The following is a 17,617-nucleotide window of genomic DNA, read 5'->3' on the forward strand; positions in this document are numbered from 1 at the left end:
CACTTGAAAAACAGCTTTTTGGCCTGATAGTGTTGAATTAGAAAATGAGTGACTCTTATTTGAACATCTAAATTGATCAATAAAATGTTGATATAGAGAAAGTATCACTACTGGGTTAAAATCAAAATAAATTGAAAGCGTTTCATGCTTTTGCGACTTTGGTACTTTGGTACCCGACTTTCAGTTCTGGAGGTCCCATACCAACCTTGTCTTAACTCATGCATTCATAAGAGACTCTTTATATGCCCATTTATATGATTTCCCAAACAACGACTGAACATATTTTTCTATAATCTACTCATGGTTTACCGTAAATATGTAAAAAATGGCTATGACCACATTAAATATCTGGCATCAGGAGTTTGCTCATGCATATCGGGGTACCTGAACGGTAGAATTTCCCAAGACCTGATCTGCTTAAATCAGGAATCACAACATCCATCAGTGGAAATAGCTTCTAAAATAAAATACAAAAACATGCAATTAAGCAACATTTTTATGATTTTTGTTATCTCCTTAACTTAAAATACTACATGTAGAAATAAACCGAAGCACAATGGTTAAAAACCATGAAATGGCAACATGATGGTGATTGCAACAAACGAAGCGCACGTGTAAAATGCGCAACCTTTATATTTTTCATCAGCCGACACAGCTCTGTTGATACACACAAAGGTAATACATTTTTTTTAAAAATAGGGACGGAGCGTGATGACATTTATGGAAAGGAAACAAGTCAAAACAGGAGGAGAGGGAAAAAACCTATTCGTTTGGAGACTGTAAAGGAAATCGGATATTTTCTACATACAGCTTCTCAAAAAAGTAACATTAAACCTGCTGTGTTGAATCAAGACCTCGGTGTCTAAATCTGACAATACCCAAAGGCATAAACAGAACAAACCTCGACTTCTCTGCATTTAAAAATGTCTACCCGCAGCAGCTGAATGACAGGCACAGCTAAATGCGGCCTAGTGACTCCTCTGTTTTTTTCTATTTTTAAACCCTGAGATGACAACTGGTTTGCATTTTTTCCCTGTTTGGTTCAGTTGCCTCTCATTTTTCTGCCAAATGGAGCGTTGTGGTTTTTCCTCTTTAGTAGGTCAGTGAGTAAGACCCAATTAAAATCAGCTTCTTATGCTATGTTTTTTTTTTTTGGTGGCGGTAGTGTGTGTGTGTGTGTGTGTGTGTGTGGGGGGGGGTGTTACTGAATCTCACATGGAACCACACACTCTGAGCCTCATCCCACCTGGGAGCTGCACTGAACAGACTGACACAGTAATGCGAGACAATCGTGGCTCTGATACCCAATCCAGACTCTCAGGTCATGAAACAACAATCTGTCAGTGTGACCAGAGCCGTTTCCCCTCCAGAAGGATTCAAACGCAGCACATTTACAGCTTTAATCAATCTGACGTGAGTGCGTACATGATTATCATCCGTAGGTGTAGCTAACGTTCCCTCTGGTTATGTAACCTGAGTCGTTCTGCACTGTAAAACATGTCAATCAGTGCATGGCATTAATTATTCAGCGGGGCAGAGAGCACGCGGGTTTATGTGGGTTTTTATGAGGCCGTTAAGCGTCATCTCCACTTGTCCTACGTGCTGGAACCAGTATGTTAAAGCGCATCATGGACTGCCATAAAATTTGTAACAAGAATAATGAATTACAGACATTTAACCATGAGTGATGACTTTTACTCGGCGTGAAGCTCACCTCTGCGCTGGTCATAGTTTTCCTGAATGAATGAACCAGATATAAATGCTGATGCACCTGGATTTTTCAGGACATTTTATTTTCTTCTTTTTTGCCATTTTGTGTAGCTAAAGGTCACATACCCACTTTCTCTGTTCCACTGCATATTAATTAAAATATATCAACTAATGTTTGGCCACGATAAAGGAAAATGTTTAGTGTGTTTAAGGGAGAGAATACACTGCAAATATAGACCTAAATATAAGAATTTTTTTCCTTTAAATTAAAGTATTTTTCCTTGATTTGAGTAGATAAATAGGACTATTTGCCAATGGAATAGGATTTTTGAACTTAAAACAGGAACATTTCATCTCCATCATCTTATTACAAGTGCAGTATTTATAATGATCTTATTTTAGGGGTAAAAATGCTCATTCCATTGGCAAATAATTTTATTTACCTGCTCAAATCAAGGGCAAATACATTCATTTTAAGAAAAATGTACTTATTATTAGTTCTCTTTTTGCAGTGTACGGAGCTGATCGTTGAATCAATGCATGTTTTCCAGCTCGACTGCAGAGACATTTTCATAGATGCCCATTTCTGCATCGTCTCTCGTTCAGCAGATGATTGATGAATGGCAGCTCGCATTGGGGTTGCAACCAAAAACATTAAATTTCGATTTTCTTTTGTTGTTATTCTTTTACAGCGTTTAACACTCTATAACCAGATGGAAATCCCTCCAAATTGAGAGAAAACTTCTGTTAGCGGCGTTTAATAAATTTGCAAACAGCGGAGTTTCTGTTTTCTTTAAACCTTAACAATCTCTAGATTGTCTTTTCCCCCCAATATTCATCTTTAAGCCCTTTGCTGGCAAGCCGTGCTGTGAGGTGTTGGTTGGATGTAATGGTGTATTATCCTCCAAAAAGCTAAGAGCCTTAATAAATCTCATGGGCAGGGACCTCCAGAATGACCCCAATAATAACCCATCCTGGCACCCAGAAATGATTCCTGAAGCCCAAACTCGCCTTATGGTCTTATGGAACCAGAATGAAGGATAGCTGATTGGACGGATACTCCAAAAACAAAACTACTATAAGTGAATTTGCTCCAACATATTTTACCGGCGAATCTCAAAACTTCAGTAAGGCCTCGGCCTTTTACTGAACGATGCACAGTTACACACAACCAGTGCCTCACAGTCTGGCTTCCAGGCAAAAGTCCTCGAAGATGAAAAGCCAAATAATGAGTTGGCCCCCTTCCACCTAACGAGGAGCTGTTGAACAAGCCAAGATTCACACAGAAAGAAGAGACTGCTTTTGAACAGGTGTACGGAAAACCGATGGTGAAGTACAGAAATTGAAAGTGCTAACTATTTCTCAAACCTCTTATGCAGAAGTATATATTTTTTCTATTGTCTGGTTTTCCTTTACAATAATTTATTGTAACCGATAACATGCTTGCGACTTACTTCAGCCTCACAGGGTTTCTGCGTCAATGTCATTTAATAACGCTCACAGCTTTTGAGTTACTTATGTAGTCAGGCTCCTGCTGCTCTGTGTCAGGGGCAATCTCTGCCTGCACCCCCCACCCCCCCCTCCTCATGCTCACCAGGGTGGACGCCGGGTGGCTATGTCTGCGTGAAGCCATGAAGCCATCTGGTGACGCGAAACAAGTGGCATTGCCAGAAAAATGAAAAACACAAACTTAATCCCGGCTTCTCGCTGTCGCCCCACATTCTGGGCTGTGGACATGAAGCATTGTTAAGCTGCATGACTGGCTGTCCCACATTAAAATGCGTCTTCATGCAAAAGTCAAAGGTGGAGGTTAGCGGTTTACCCGTCATGGGGACCGATGTCATGTTCATTTTGGTCATGTTTTGTTGGTTTAGAGTTGAACCAAAATGCAGACGTGAACTTGGAATGAGCATATTAAGGATTTTATTGAACAAAAACTGAACCGATTAGAGGGCTTTAATGGAGGGAACAGGACATGGAGCATGGGCAGAGGAATGAATGAAGGAGCAATGAAAACCAGTGAGTTTATATGCTGAGGGGAGAGTGGAGAATGACATTGAATCCAGGCGAGCTAATCGGGGGACTCTGGAACAGCTGGGAGAGGAGAGTGCTGAGCAGAGGACTAAACTAGACAAAAAGGAAACTTCAAACCAAAGGGAAACGACTAACTTTGTTCATACCCCTCGCAGATTTAGGTTTAAAGTCATCTTTTAATTTAATTCTAACAACATGTTTCTACTGACTGGAGTCATATGTTACGGGGCCCATGCCAGAGTCTTGACTTATATCTGATAGCGAAACTGTGAAGGGAGCTAAAGATTAGGGTGATGGTGGGGAGGCCGTCCAACTTCAAAGGTTTTCCCACAGATTATTGAGAATTGTACAATTATTTTCAACATAAAATAAAAAAAAATATTAAATTGAATCTTTAAATTCTTGAAATAAGTCCTTCCTATTTTATATGAGAAGCAAACTTCTTGGTCCAATAGAAGACATCTATCTATCTATCTATCTATCTATCTATCTATCTATCTATCTATCTATCTATCTATCTATCTATCTATCTATCTATCTATCTATCTATCTATCTATCTATCTATCTATCTATCTATCTATCTATCTATCTATCTATCTATCTATCTATCTATCTATCTATAGTATGTGATATTCACTGTGTCATTTCAAACCTCTGTGGATAAGAGATAACTGACAATAAATTAACAGTCTGCACTGAGTTGTTGATTTTAGGGTTGATTCAAGTAGTTTGTTGTGAATGGGAAGTGGGAATTGCTCGAATCTATCAGCAAATACCGACAATGCGCCTCCTCCGCACAGAGGAACATATTTTGATATAAAACTACAAAGAAAGCTCATGTTTCAGTCATTTTGTGGCCATATGCGAGGACTCTGCCAGCCGTGTGTAAAACTTGACTTGATATCACCAACAGATTTTCAGACCTCTTTCTCATCTTCTGATCTGATCTCCTGCTGTGGATATTTACAGCGAGTAGTGGATAAAACAAGAGTCACTGATAAATAGATGTTGGATGGGGCGGATACAGCGAGCTCTGTGGTTCGAGACATCCCCGCGGAGGGATGATGATGATGATGAAGGAGGATGAGGAGGAGGGGGGGAGATGGTACAGTAGAGACGAGGGCGGGGCTCTTCTCCTCCAAGACGAAGCCAACTACCACCAAACAGCTGCGGCGCATGTCTTGTAGACTCTCCTGATAAAACGTGAGCTCCTAGGAGGGAGGGAGGGAGGAGAGAGGAAGGTGATCAGGGGGAGCCTCGTCTGTCTCTTGTTGCCATCTCACCTTCATCCGTGCAGCCTGTCGATCCTCCGCCTTTAAGACTCCGCAGCGTTTTTTCACCCCCCATCTTTTATTTTATTTATTTATTTTATTTATTCTACCAACATTTCATCATTCCCGCGCTTCACTGAGCGCTCCGCAGCTTCTGGCTCACCGTGGATCCATCTCCATCTGCAGCCATGTCAGACTCCGAGGACATGACGGAGTTCGCCAGCATCGTGGAGCGCATCGAGCGGGGAGAGGTGAGTCTCTCCGTCCGCATGATTTACGCTCCGTGTGACGGCAGCGGCGTGGCTGTCAGCCCCGGGGCCGGAGCCGGAGCCGGGGCCGGGGCCCGGCTGCAGGCTGTCAGAGGCGGAGAGCCATGCCCACTGACACCCCTTCTATTCTATTCTATTCTATTCTATTCTATTCTATTCTATTCTATTCTATTCTATTCTATTCTATTCTATTCTATACTATCTGATATGGACATTTCCTGTCTGATATGAGCTGTTATTAGCTATTTTTAAACAAGTGAATACATTTAACTCCTATCGTTTCCTTTGACACACAATATCTGCATCTGCTTTTCTGTTACCTCTTTACAAGTGCATGTAAGTAGCATTGATTGTTAGATTCCCAATTTATAACCAGAGCTGTAACCCAGCTAGATTTATAGACTGTAGTATTAATTTGTGTTAAGGGAAGCATTCAGGCTTTTATCTGCACCTTTGTTGGGTGGGCTTGCCTTGCGGTCTGCAGTGCAAGGGAGATGGATCACTGACTCCTGCCAATCTGTGGGAGCAGACATGTTTTCAGACCGGGCTCTGGGTTTACATATGTGTCTTCTGCATGGAGCCCTTTGCTCGCACCTCAGACTGACAGAATGCGTGTATTTCTAGTCAGCTTTGAGGCTTGTTCATGCGTGCATGTAGCCATGGCAGGAAAAAAAAAAAAAAAAAGGGAGCAGACTGGATCACCACCACAGTTGCTGCGTATGTGCGCAGACACCAGACACGTTCGTTGGCAGCCCTGGGATAAAAATGAGAGTATTTAACTGTGGTGAACTAAACTCACTGAAAATATATGCAAGAAAGTCCAACCTTTTCATCTGACAAACTTTATATAGAGGGAGAAATACATGTTTGTTTGTTTGTTTTTTTTACATACCCAGATTTACCATTCTTAGTAACCCTTCTAACAATATTTTTACAACCCAGACAGAGGGAGAGAGGGATCTTATGTCTCTCTGGAGCAGGGGTCTTAATCTCCAGTCCTCGATGGCAGATGTCCTCCAACATTTAAATGTGTTTCTGCTTTAACAGACCAGATATTTTGATTGCAATCAGGCCGTTTGGAGAACTTGGCTGCACACTGTGGAGGTCATTCTGGCATTTAATTAAGGTGTATTGGAGCATAGACAGGTCTAAATGCTGCAGGACACCAGTGCTTGTCAAATAAAGTTTGGACAGATTGTCCGCAGTCTTCTGATTTACTGCAAACACATCAACAAAAACCGCACTAAAGCACAAATGAGGATTTTTTTTTGACTGCATATACAATACAGTTGTTAAAAATTTATATATTTAGTACATTAAGTGTTTTTTTTCTTCCAAGTTTTTCTTCTTTTAATACAGAAGAGGATTAGGGCCACTCAAAAAAAAAAAAAAAAAGTCTACTCAATTCTGACTTTTTTCTCAGAATTCTGAGAAAAAAGTCCGAATTTAATTTTCTTTTTTGAGTATTTTAATTATATAGTTTGAAAGAAGAAATACTAAACATTTTGCTCTATATTTTTGCTTGTTGAGAAAACCTAAAATCAAATTAAAACAAAAGCACTGGCAGGCAACAAACTGCCCATTGTCATAGTTGTTGTTTTCAGGGTAACACATTTTAATAAAAAATAATTTATCTTTGCTATTTCTGATAAATATTACCACTGATTAACAGCAACACTCATAAAATATCTGTAAACCTCTAACTAGGCGTCAAAGTCTTCATTTTCCATTTAAATCGATCGTGATTGTAAAAATATGAACATTTTGTGAGTGTATTTGCATGTTTCTCACCTCTTCTTTTCCAAGTGTGCCTCTGAAAAGTTTCTGTTTTTCAAGCGCTTCTGAGGGATTGCTTCCCCATCTTCCTCACCCTGCTTCACATAAACAGTCTAGTACCACGGCCCCAGAGAAAGACTGAAGCAAGGACTGGCTGTAAGGAGTAAGGGATGAAAAAGGGATTCAGGCGTAATTGCGTACAAATGCACGCAATTACGTTTGGGATGGTAGGACTGAAAAGGCCCTTCCTGGCATGCTACCTCAGCAAACAGAGGGTTTGTAGACATCATCTAATGGTCGTTATGGAGACCTGGTGACCCCTCCTCCTCCTCCGTGATACCACTCTTTGCTGCAGCGGTGAGCCTTACTCTCACGGCCCTCTATGTGCACAGTGGAAAGATATATAGCCTAGTGGGCTGAAAATAAAATAAATAGGCCTCTGTCTCATGCCATATTTATTAGATATCTTGTTGCGTTTCTTTTGCTGGTCTATGTGAAACCTTTAAATATTCTCAGAGGTTTTTGTCACAAATTAATTGATTGTGGAGCGTCAGACTTTTGCAGTTTGGGAAACATTTCTTCCTCGGAATTGAAATAGTTCGTCTGTAAGGGTGAATCCAATCCCAGGAAGTAAAAATTAGACCCTGGCTGATCTCTTCAAACGCCCTGTCATTCATGCTCATCCAGTCCCCTCCAAAGACAAAAGCCCTGTCAATGTCTTTATGTTTGCTGTGAATAGAGAATATTTATGTTTTTGCCCTTGAAAACGTAATAAAAAACACACAAAACACCCTTTTTTTTGTGACGAGGAGAAAGGCGATACCGGCCACAGAATGGAAAGACCTACTGACCTACTAACACATTTTGCTCGCTAACGACAAAGAAACCTGTTCCACTAATCCTAGAGATACTTTCAATGCCTTTTGTGGCTTCATAATCATTTTGCACTTCCCTGGCTCAACTTTCTTTAACATTTTTTTTTAAACCAAAACAGAGCTGGTTATACTTTTAAAAGTTTCATTTATGGGTGTGCTTCGGTGCCGCAGTGGTTAGTGTGCATGACCCATGTACAGAGGCCTTAGTCCTCAACTCGGCCTCTGACCTGTGGTCCTTTGCCACATGCCTCGTCTCCTCTCTCCTACCCACTTTCCTGTCAGCCTACTGTACAAAAAACGAGCCCCTAGTTCTGTAAAGGTTTAATTTATAAACAGCAGAGTGAGTCCTATTAGGCAGCTAACAGTTACCTGATATATCATGTTAGTTTTTAGAAATAATAATTTTAGAAAAGCCTAAAAATGCTGAGTGCCACACAAAAAAAAACCCAGTCAGGCTATTTTGTTCAATGATAAAATATCCTGGATCTGAACAATTAAATATCCTATTTACATTTTGTCCTCAGATTAATCTTTAAAAGCCACCCAGCAGTAGAGTCCGATTTAATTAGTTGCTTTTTTAAAAATTGCAACATCTCTGATGTGGACTTGTTGATCAGTTCTGGGTTTTAAAAAAAGATAATTTTAATCATCTTACACCCATTTTTTCTAGCATTTTCATCGTATTCATATGTTGGTGAAGATTCTCAGTCATCCAAGTCAAGCGAAACGTCTTCAGCTTCAGAATAGAAGTCCAGCTGTTTTCTTTTTTTTAACCTTTTTTTGGATTCACCGTATTCATAACATACCTGTCCAAACTTTGTGTCTTTTAAAGCTTTTTATTAACTGGCCTGTATGACTTTATTCACATATTTCATGGGAATGAAAAGCACACATTTCATTTGTCCATGGACCAAATCGCACACCCATGTTGTACGCATTACTGTTACCTGCTTGCGTTTTCGTATCGGTAAACAAGCCATTTCTTACCAATGTTCTTTAACCATGTCATATCTGTTTATTTTTCTTTGGCAGTAGTCCAAAAAATCTTAAATCTCATGTAAAATCAACTTTTATTGTATGTCCTTTTCTTAAAACTTTGTGTTACATGTTTAAATTTACAATTTTGACCCATTTGAGCCTGTGAGTGAGTGAGTCCTTTCAGCTGCTCCCTTATTCCAGTGTCGCCACTGCAAGTCGTGACAAGTACCACCAAAATGGAGCAATTTTAAAACAACAGTCGAACCTAGATTTTTTTTTTGTTTATTGTTTTTTTTTTTTCCAATTTAAACAAATCTTTGATCATAATTATTTGATTGAAGGATGAGCACACCATGCCTTGCACAGTTGTCATAACTCTTAAAGTAGCTTTATTGAGATGTTTTTTTCACCGTTTTGCACTTTGTGATGCTAACAGGTCTGGTGCTGCACAAGAAACCATAGGTATTTGTTCCTGGTTCATAATTCTCCACTTTAGTTTCCACGTGGGTTTTTCAAAAATAATCATTGGTACACGTATCTTTATGTTGTTTCCATTTGAAGCCACAATCAGACTGTGGTTGAACCACTCATCTGTTAAGCTGATCTTTACATCATGGTTCTGATTATTATGGTTGATTGGCTCAGTAATGTCTTGTTGATACAACAATAACTTGAGTACCACTGGCCAAGCACCACGATTGATACATGCACCACAGTTTGATACCAACGAATCTAGCTGAATGATGCTTGATGGACCCCAAACTCTTCCCCTTAAGGCTTCAGAGCTGTATGTTCATTACAACCAACTTTGCTCTATGCAGAATGCACACTTACTGTAACATATTTTATTGCCTTATTTCAGTGTTTTTCTTTCTGATGTAAGCTAAATACATCTGCATAACCCATAGCCGAGGATATGCACTGGTATGGTTGTGTGTGACACTAATTTAGCTGACAAAGGAAACAAAACTAGACAAAGACGTAAAAAAATGAAGGCAAAAATATCATCTGGGACAATATTCATGAAAAATTTTTTTTGATAGTTTAGAGATTGGCTTGTTATTTTTTTTTTTTTTTTTTTTTATTCGAGCAAAATGTACCTATCAGAAAAAAATGATGATATTCTATTTAAACCTGTTACCACAATGATCTGTTTTTGGTTAGAAGAAAGCAATGGACCCGAGGATTTCGGAGGGTATCCTAATCCACCAATAACTCTCCTAACTGGACAATTTTGCTCTTCTCATACAGCGGGGTTAAGTCAGGTTATGTGAGCCTTAGTCCCTTTTTTGTTGGAACTTTAAACAATAAAGTCTTTTGATACTACGTTAAAATTTTTGCATTATATTACCTAAACAAAGGAACTGGGTTTCCATGGAAGATGACACGGCCTGATTTACATAGCAGGAGTTCATACCAGCACATCACACATTGTCTAAACGGTACAGGTAGCAGGAAATAGACTAATCAGCACAACAGAGTCACAGTCTAGAGTCTGTCTGAAATAGCATCATGTTTGTTTTGTGTCTTACTCATTATTCTTAAAATGATGCAACATGGCAAAACCTGGTTCTAAAAAATCTGAATGGGAATATTGATGCCGGTCAGTTAAATTGCACACAGAATTAAAAATTTTATTTTTATTGCTGAGTCCCAGCATTGGGACCAATTTCTTTAGAGAAACATTAAATCCCCAACAGTTTAGATCTGAAGGCTTTGCTAGTCCCTCTGTCCTTTCAGCATTTCATATCTTTGCAGCTTTGGTCGCAATGCACCTGACTTTTCTTTTATATAAAATGTCAGTTCCTACCCTCCATGAGAACATTTCATACCTGTTTTAATCATTTTAGTCATAGACCACAATGAGGCAAGTGGTTTTATGATTCCAATAAGGATTACCTACCAGCAGGAGATAGCCTCATGGTTCATCACAAATATTTAACTACAAAGACAGTATTTACTCTGGATAAAGTATGGACACAACATTATTTTCCTATGGTTACATGTAAGCAGGAAAGGACAGAAATTGCAAAAAAGGTACAAATTAAAAGTACCCTTTTGACCAGGAGTTGACCAAGAGCCAGAGCAGGAATGGCCCACATTTTAATTATTGAGGTTCATGGTGACATAACGAAAGTTTTTTCTGTGTCAAAAGACTAATATAAGTACATTTTATCAGTGTAATAACATAAATGTATATTGTTCACTGTACAGATTTCATCAGGTCAGTGGAGGCATAGGCAAGGTCAAAGCTACTGCTCCAACCACTGAACCCTGCAAAACTCCACAAACAAACAAGAGAATGTCAGGAAACTCCATCACTGGCATGGACACACATTTTTTCAGTGTTACTTCAGTACAAAAGAACATCATTAGTGCTGACTGGGCAGGTTTTGGTTTCGCTCGTTTTTTTCCCCCAGTTTTATTTTATTTTACTTTATTCGGGACTTTCAAAATAACCAGTTGCAATTTGAATGGCATAAAGAAATCCACTAGAGGAGAGCTGGAAAAAAAACTGCAAAGACTTTTCCGTGTGGAAACATATCAGGAAATGAAACAAGCGAGGATACCTGATTAAAAAAAAAAAAAAAAAGACGCGTCAGAGAGGGATGCATTATACATATTCATGAAAGCAGTCAGGAGGGCGTTAAATGATCAGAGTTTCGGCATGGGCAGTCAGTAGTCTGGGTTCCCAGACCCACCCCCCTCCTCTCCTCTCCTCCCCCCGGGCTGCGCTCTGCCGCAGCGGACTGGCTGCTGATTCACCAGCGCAGCGTGGCGCACCGTCACTCCTTAAATTCACGCTGCCCTGGCTGCTCGGCATCCTCCTCCCCCCCACCCACCTACAGCGTCAGAAAAGTTTGCTGCTGCTCGGCTCGGACTCACACACGTCGGGTTTTTTTATTTTTTAACTCTGAAAAACTAATCGCGCATTTTCTGCCTCATCATGACTGCGGAGATGCGGCGAAGCAGCGGCTCGTTTTCGGTGAGATCCTGTTGTGTGTGTGTGTTTTTCCCCCCACGCCTTGCTGCAGGACTTGTCCATTCATTGTTGATTCGAGTCTTTGTTTCGTTTTTATGAGGGCTGCATGTATGTATATATATATATATTTTTTTTTTCGCTTGTGTGTAGCTCTGTTTTGCCTTTCTGTCTTTAAACTTCCTTTATCCTGCTGGGTTTTGTTTCTCTTAAAACGCGCCGCTTGTTTCAGTCGCACCAGCTGAAATAAATTAACAATCCTCGGCTGGTTGTTGGAGGCTGGAAGCTGGAGTGCAGCTTTTTGAAGTACTTTCTTCTCTTTTATTTTTATTTTTTTAAATGAGTTAAAACGTGATCCACTGGAAGCTGGTCTTTCACCGTTTTCTCTATATTTAGCCGGGGTTAATCCTGTCTTATGTAAGGCAATCAGAAGCATTGGATGGACATGGTGGGTGGCTGCTGTGGTGGCTTTATTTGGGACTTTTTCTTTGTGTGAAAACGGAGAAGTGTGAGGGTGACTTTGTCACTTATGCATCATATTTAAGAGGCTTGTTTTCCCCATGTTGCTGAGAGACGGCAATAAAACAAAAAGTTTCTCCTACTGTTTTCCATTGGCAGAAAATATCAGCACTTTATTGTTGTGGGCTTCAAGGCTTCTTTCATATAACATATTGGTTTTGTTAATTGCTTTTGATAATTTCTTCTCTAAACCTGCATCGCAGAAGCAGGGGTGCCTCCGGGACTTTTGGGCCCCAATGACAAAAGATCTGGATCATCCCAAAAGCTCATAACATTTACATTTTTGGCAGTCAGTGGCATATCAAAGTGAATTGATATGAAAGCATTCATATCCATTTACTTGTTTTTAGTTTTACGTCATAATCCAAAACTTAAAGTTGCATTTGTTTTTTTTTTTTTTGTTTTTTTTAAGAATGGACCAATTAAAAAGGTAGCAGTGTGGTGTGTAGGTATGCATTTGTATTCAGCCCTGCTGAGTTGAATCTGGCCTTTCTTACATTTACAGCTGAAACTCTTTAGCCGTACGTCTCTACCGGCTTTGCACCTTAATACTGAAATGTTTGATTATTCGTCTTTTGTGAAATAGTTAAAACTGTACTAGGTTAGATCCGTCAGCAGCAATTTTCAAGCATTGCCAGTTGCCACACATTCCCAATTGGATTTAGCTGTGGACTTTGACTGGGTCAATCCAACAGTGCGTTCCGTTTGTCCCCGGTAGTCGGCATTCTCAAAATTTAACTGGAACGATCCCTAAAGTTGTCTTGCGCGTCGGTAAGTCCATGCAACAGGTTGGTACCTGACTTCGGCATTCACGATGGCTGCTACTCGAAGTAACATTGAGTAAAACCCTCATACTTTGACTGTTTTCAGCTCTCATTTATTTCTGTAACATTTAATCAGTCGTACGGGTGCTACCTTTCAGTGTTCATCAGACGGGACGTTTCAGCTCCGTTTATCCGCACAAAATACCACCTAGAACAGTACTACTGTTATTAACAGTGCGAGCATCCATGTTTTTTCCTACTGTCTGAGAAGGACACTGGAACTCAAAAAGGTGGAGATGACTTAATCTGCGACTCGTTACTTCCGACCTCTGAGGCAAAAGGAACGCACCATCAATCCTTCCACTGTAGCTCTGGCTGGATGGTTGTTGTTGTTGTTCTGCTGCTGGGAGGTGAACTTCTGTCCCAGTTTCGCGTCTTTAGGCCGCTAACAGGCTTTATATCATCATCGGCCATTATTTAGCATGATCCATATTTCTATCAACTAACCATCTACTATTTTATGGCATAGTCCTCCCCACAGCATAACGCTGCCACAAAAAAATGACATCTGGGTGTTTATTGACAATCAGGGTACCATCTTCTGCACGTCTGCTGTGTCCCCTACATGGTTTGCTGCAAATAGAACTCTGTTGGGGTTTCTTTTAGCGACTCTAACAACAATACCAGTTCACAGTGCTAACTTCCTTGTGTTGGTCAGTCGCTAAAATCCCAACGAGATAATGAGGTTTGTGGTTGTAACGTAACAAAACGTGGAATATTCAAGACTCTACATGTTTGTGACAAGACGACATTCTCAGTGTGCGAAAGTTGGAAGTTTTGTACACGTTGGGAAACACTGGTAGTAATCGAATCCTCCGCCACCAGGTCCCGATCAAGAACATCGAGCGGGAGCTGATCTGCCCCATCTGCAAGGAGCTCTTCACCCACCCGCTCATCCTGCCCTGCCAGCACAGCGTCTGCCACAAGTGCGTGAAGGAGCTGCTGATGCTGAACCACGACGACTCGTTCGACGCCGGCTCCGAGAGCTCGATGCCGGGCAGCCCCAGGTCCAGGGTGCCCTCCCCCTCCATGGAGAGGCTGGACAGGCTTGTCAGATCAGGTGGGTCGGGGTGGTAAACCAGGGAAAGATTTCTGCTGCAGGAATGAGATTTACCGTCTAGGTGATTAGTGTTGGGCTCATGTGCGTTTAGGCATTAGCGGGAGCTGCTGTCGAGAAACGGTGCTCCGGCCTGATTAGGAGTTATTTGAGCTTATGGAAATTAATATTCAGGCTTTGGGGGGGAAAGCTAAAATCAGAAAGATCTTAGCTCGTGTCTGATGGTTTCCACTGCAGCCAAAATGACTTTTGCACAATAGGGCCAACTTCCTGTTAATGTCTTCCTCTTATAATTCCCTTTTAACTTCAGCTTTTAGTTCTGCTGCTGCTTCAAGCGAGTTCAAATTGACCTTTTTTTTTTTTTTTATATAGACATGGAGTTATAATCCCAGTATTTGTTTTTTATTTGCTAATGAGTAGAAAAAGACTCTGAGTATTTCATGAGCCAGTAAGCAAATTTTTAGCTGATGCAAATGACTGGCTCGGAGTGAATAGGCTTAGAGTTGGAGCAGTAGGAAGTAGGACAAGTATTGTGTGTTTGTGGCTTTAAATGTGGCGCAGACACTGCCCTCCCTCCTGTTCTTGTCCCACTTAAACTGGAACAAACATTAGTAGAAAATGTTAATAATTTCAATCGGCACCTAGTCTAATCTCATGTTCTTTAAAAGCACAATGAAACACAGTTGAGGAATTTGATAAGTTGCAGCTTCAAGGGTTAAAGTGTCGTTGACAAGATCTCTCTGCCTCCTGATTGCCTCTGCTGGCTGCTTTTAAGGGCCCTGGGGGGCCGGATGAATGTCTCCTTTCAGCAATGTTTTAATTTAGGAGTGCTTTTGGGAATTAAAGAGTAGCTGTAATTTTCAGTTCACATCTGATCCCTTTTTTACAGCTGTGCAATACACGCACAGAAAAGAACCCAGCTCACATATATGCTCATTTAAGTCTTTTTGTTTTTACCTCCTAAATCCAGGGAGTTTCAGGCTGGTGAAGCTCTGTTTGAGGAGGAGATAGGTTGATTAACTTATCCGAGTGTTGTTTAACTTCTCAGCTCATGGCGATGCCAGAGTGGACAGGTCCATGTTTATGTCCTGGAAACGGCTTGCTAAGGACAAAAGGCTGCCTTTCTGCCTGCTGAGACACCTTGGCTCCTGGCCGTTTCCAAACGCGTCTAGTCTCATCTGCAGTCTGAAGCACCGTTCTGGACGAGACCAGGGCTGCTTATGACCTCCTCAAATACTTAATGTTTTTTTTTTTCTTTCTTTTGCATAGAAAATATGATCAGGATTCTTTCTTTTTTTTTTTTTTACTTTATTATTAAATCTGTTTTTTCTTTCCTGAAATTGATACTGTTTTTTGCATCGTTTTATCTTAAAAGATTAATAGCTTATTTCCTGCCAGAAACAAAGTTCTTGATTGAATGAAAATGGTTACAAATCTGAATCAGCAGGGGCTATGAGGGTCTTGTTGGTTTATTTTCTTTTTCTGCCTCAAATGAATGTAAAATGAAGTCTCTGCATAATTCATTATGCATGCAATCTGGTTCCTTTTTTATTTTTATTTTAGAAATTCAGAGAAATTGTATTTTTAAATAGATTCAACAGATTAGTTGCCTGACTGGCCCTGACCTGACCGATCTAGGTTCAACCCGTGGACCTTTGCTGCATGTCTTCCTCCTCTCTCTCAGCCCCCTTCCTGTCAGCCTACTTTCAATAAAAAGGCTACTTGTGCCACACAAAAAAGTACAAAAAAAAAAAAAAAAAAAAAAAAAAAAGTTATTTCCAATCAGTGAATGCAGCACATTTAAGTCCTAACAGGTTGTCTAATGACACTCTTTGCTGTTTAGGAAAAAATGTTAGTTTGGAATCAAAGATGGATACTTCAGGTGCATGAAGGGTAGAATAATTGGAATAATGTAACCTCTGTCAGGTCAAAGGTTTAATTAAAAATGTTCAGAAGCCGACCTCAAAATTCAGATCGCTGCGTCTCCTTGTATCATACCAAAAAATACCCGACTACCATTTCAGATTTGATTTTCTGTAGTTATTAACCTGAGGTGCCACGTTGCCACAGCATACTGTGAGAAACCTGAAGCCTCGGGTCAGGGAAATGGAAATCCCTGGAGTACAGTGAGGCGAACAGCTTTCAGTAAGTCATTCAGCCTTGGTTGAAAAACCTCTGTGTCCTTTGACTCGTTCAGAGCTGCTTCATGGGCCTGAATGAGCTCATTCTTCACCGACTGCGTCTGTTGATGCAGCGAGTGATCAAATCCTTATTTAAGTAAACAAATGTCACCACTTATGGCGCAGAAAATAGCGTTGTTTAATATTTGTTGTCGATTTTCCCCCCCCCCCGCAAACACACTTTGATTATTTATGAATCTTGTGGAATTCGCTGAGATAGTTCGTGATTTTTTTTTAAATGCATCTAATCTGCAGATTTCTGCAAGTCTTTAAGCACATTATTGGGCCAAACTCACAAATGGAGAAACTTTTTTTGTTGTTGTTGTTCTGCCTCTGCTCTTTGGAGATCAGATAACCTGTTGCCACAGTGATGCGCCCTGCCTGTGAGGAATGAATGAGGGATTAGATGAAGGGAGGGGAATAGAAAGACTTAAGCTTATGTTTGTCAGCCGGCAGCTTGGACAAGATGTTCTGGGAAATTAGGTGGTGGTCACAAAAACCTAATCGGAATTGGTTCTTAGTTTTGTTTTTTGTTATTAGCTCTTAAGGGTATAAAACTAGCTCCTGATGAATGCGCTCTAGCTAACTTTAATTGTGCTTTTGTTTCATGTAGGAAAGTTATTTTCTGATATCCTGGTATACTAAGCATATTGATGCAAGTTTGAAGCTTCTAACAACTTAGTGATGGATCAGCGAGAGACATCCCCCATCAGGATTTCTTTTTGAAGAAATCAGGGTAGCTTAAGTTGAGGAATTTGCCAAAACTAAGTCCCAGTCCGATACTTTAAAACGTCTGAGTTTTTATATTTGGCATGTTCATTAGCATTCTGCTCTGTCACAGGTCAACTTTGCTAAGAAGGCTACTGCAGCGGCTAAGTTGTGCCAAGCTTCATGTCTTGTTTCTAAAGATGTAGCTGCTGCAGCAAACAGTCCTTTTTCAGCGTGAATATTCTTGTTAATAGTTTAAGTAAATCTAGGTTTCCCCTTAAGAAAACTAATCAGCAGCATATACATGTCCTAAAATGATACCTTGATTTATTATTTTTATACTAATTGTGGCTTTTGATTGATTTATTTGCTGTGCACGGCTTGCTGGTATGGCTGACAAAGCTGGATAGGACGACAACAGATATGAGGAGATGA

The 17,617-nt window shown here is 40.3% G+C and overlaps 1 protein-coding gene across 4 annotated transcripts in view; it reads left to right on the forward strand.

The window, feature by feature from the left end:
* Positions 1 to 4,938: 4,938 nt before the first annotated feature.
* Positions 4,939 to 17,617, forward strand: part of trim36 (tripartite motif containing 36) — a 33,839-nt gene continuing 21,160 nt past the window's right edge. For 2 of the 4 annotated variants that reach the window (XM_036143846.1, XM_021313261.2), the window contains exons 1-2: positions 4,939 to 5,267; positions 14,063 to 14,297. In XM_036143846.1, the coding sequence (XP_035999739.1) occupies positions 5,205 to 5,267; positions 14,063 to 14,297 (298 nt within the window). In that variant the 5' untranslated portion in view covers positions 4,939 to 5,204. Of the gene's footprint in view, positions 5,268 to 11,736; positions 11,901 to 14,062; positions 14,298 to 17,617 lie in introns of those variants that run through there. The other 2 variants (XM_012857113.3, XM_021313265.2) reach the window with 2 other exon arrangements.

The sequence above is a fragment of the Fundulus heteroclitus genome, chromosome 12 (genome assembly GCF_011125445.2).
Source record: "Fundulus heteroclitus isolate FHET01 chromosome 12, MU-UCD_Fhet_4.1, whole genome shotgun sequence".
Classification (NCBI taxonomy): domain Eukaryota; kingdom Metazoa; phylum Chordata; class Actinopteri; order Cyprinodontiformes; family Fundulidae; genus Fundulus; species Fundulus heteroclitus.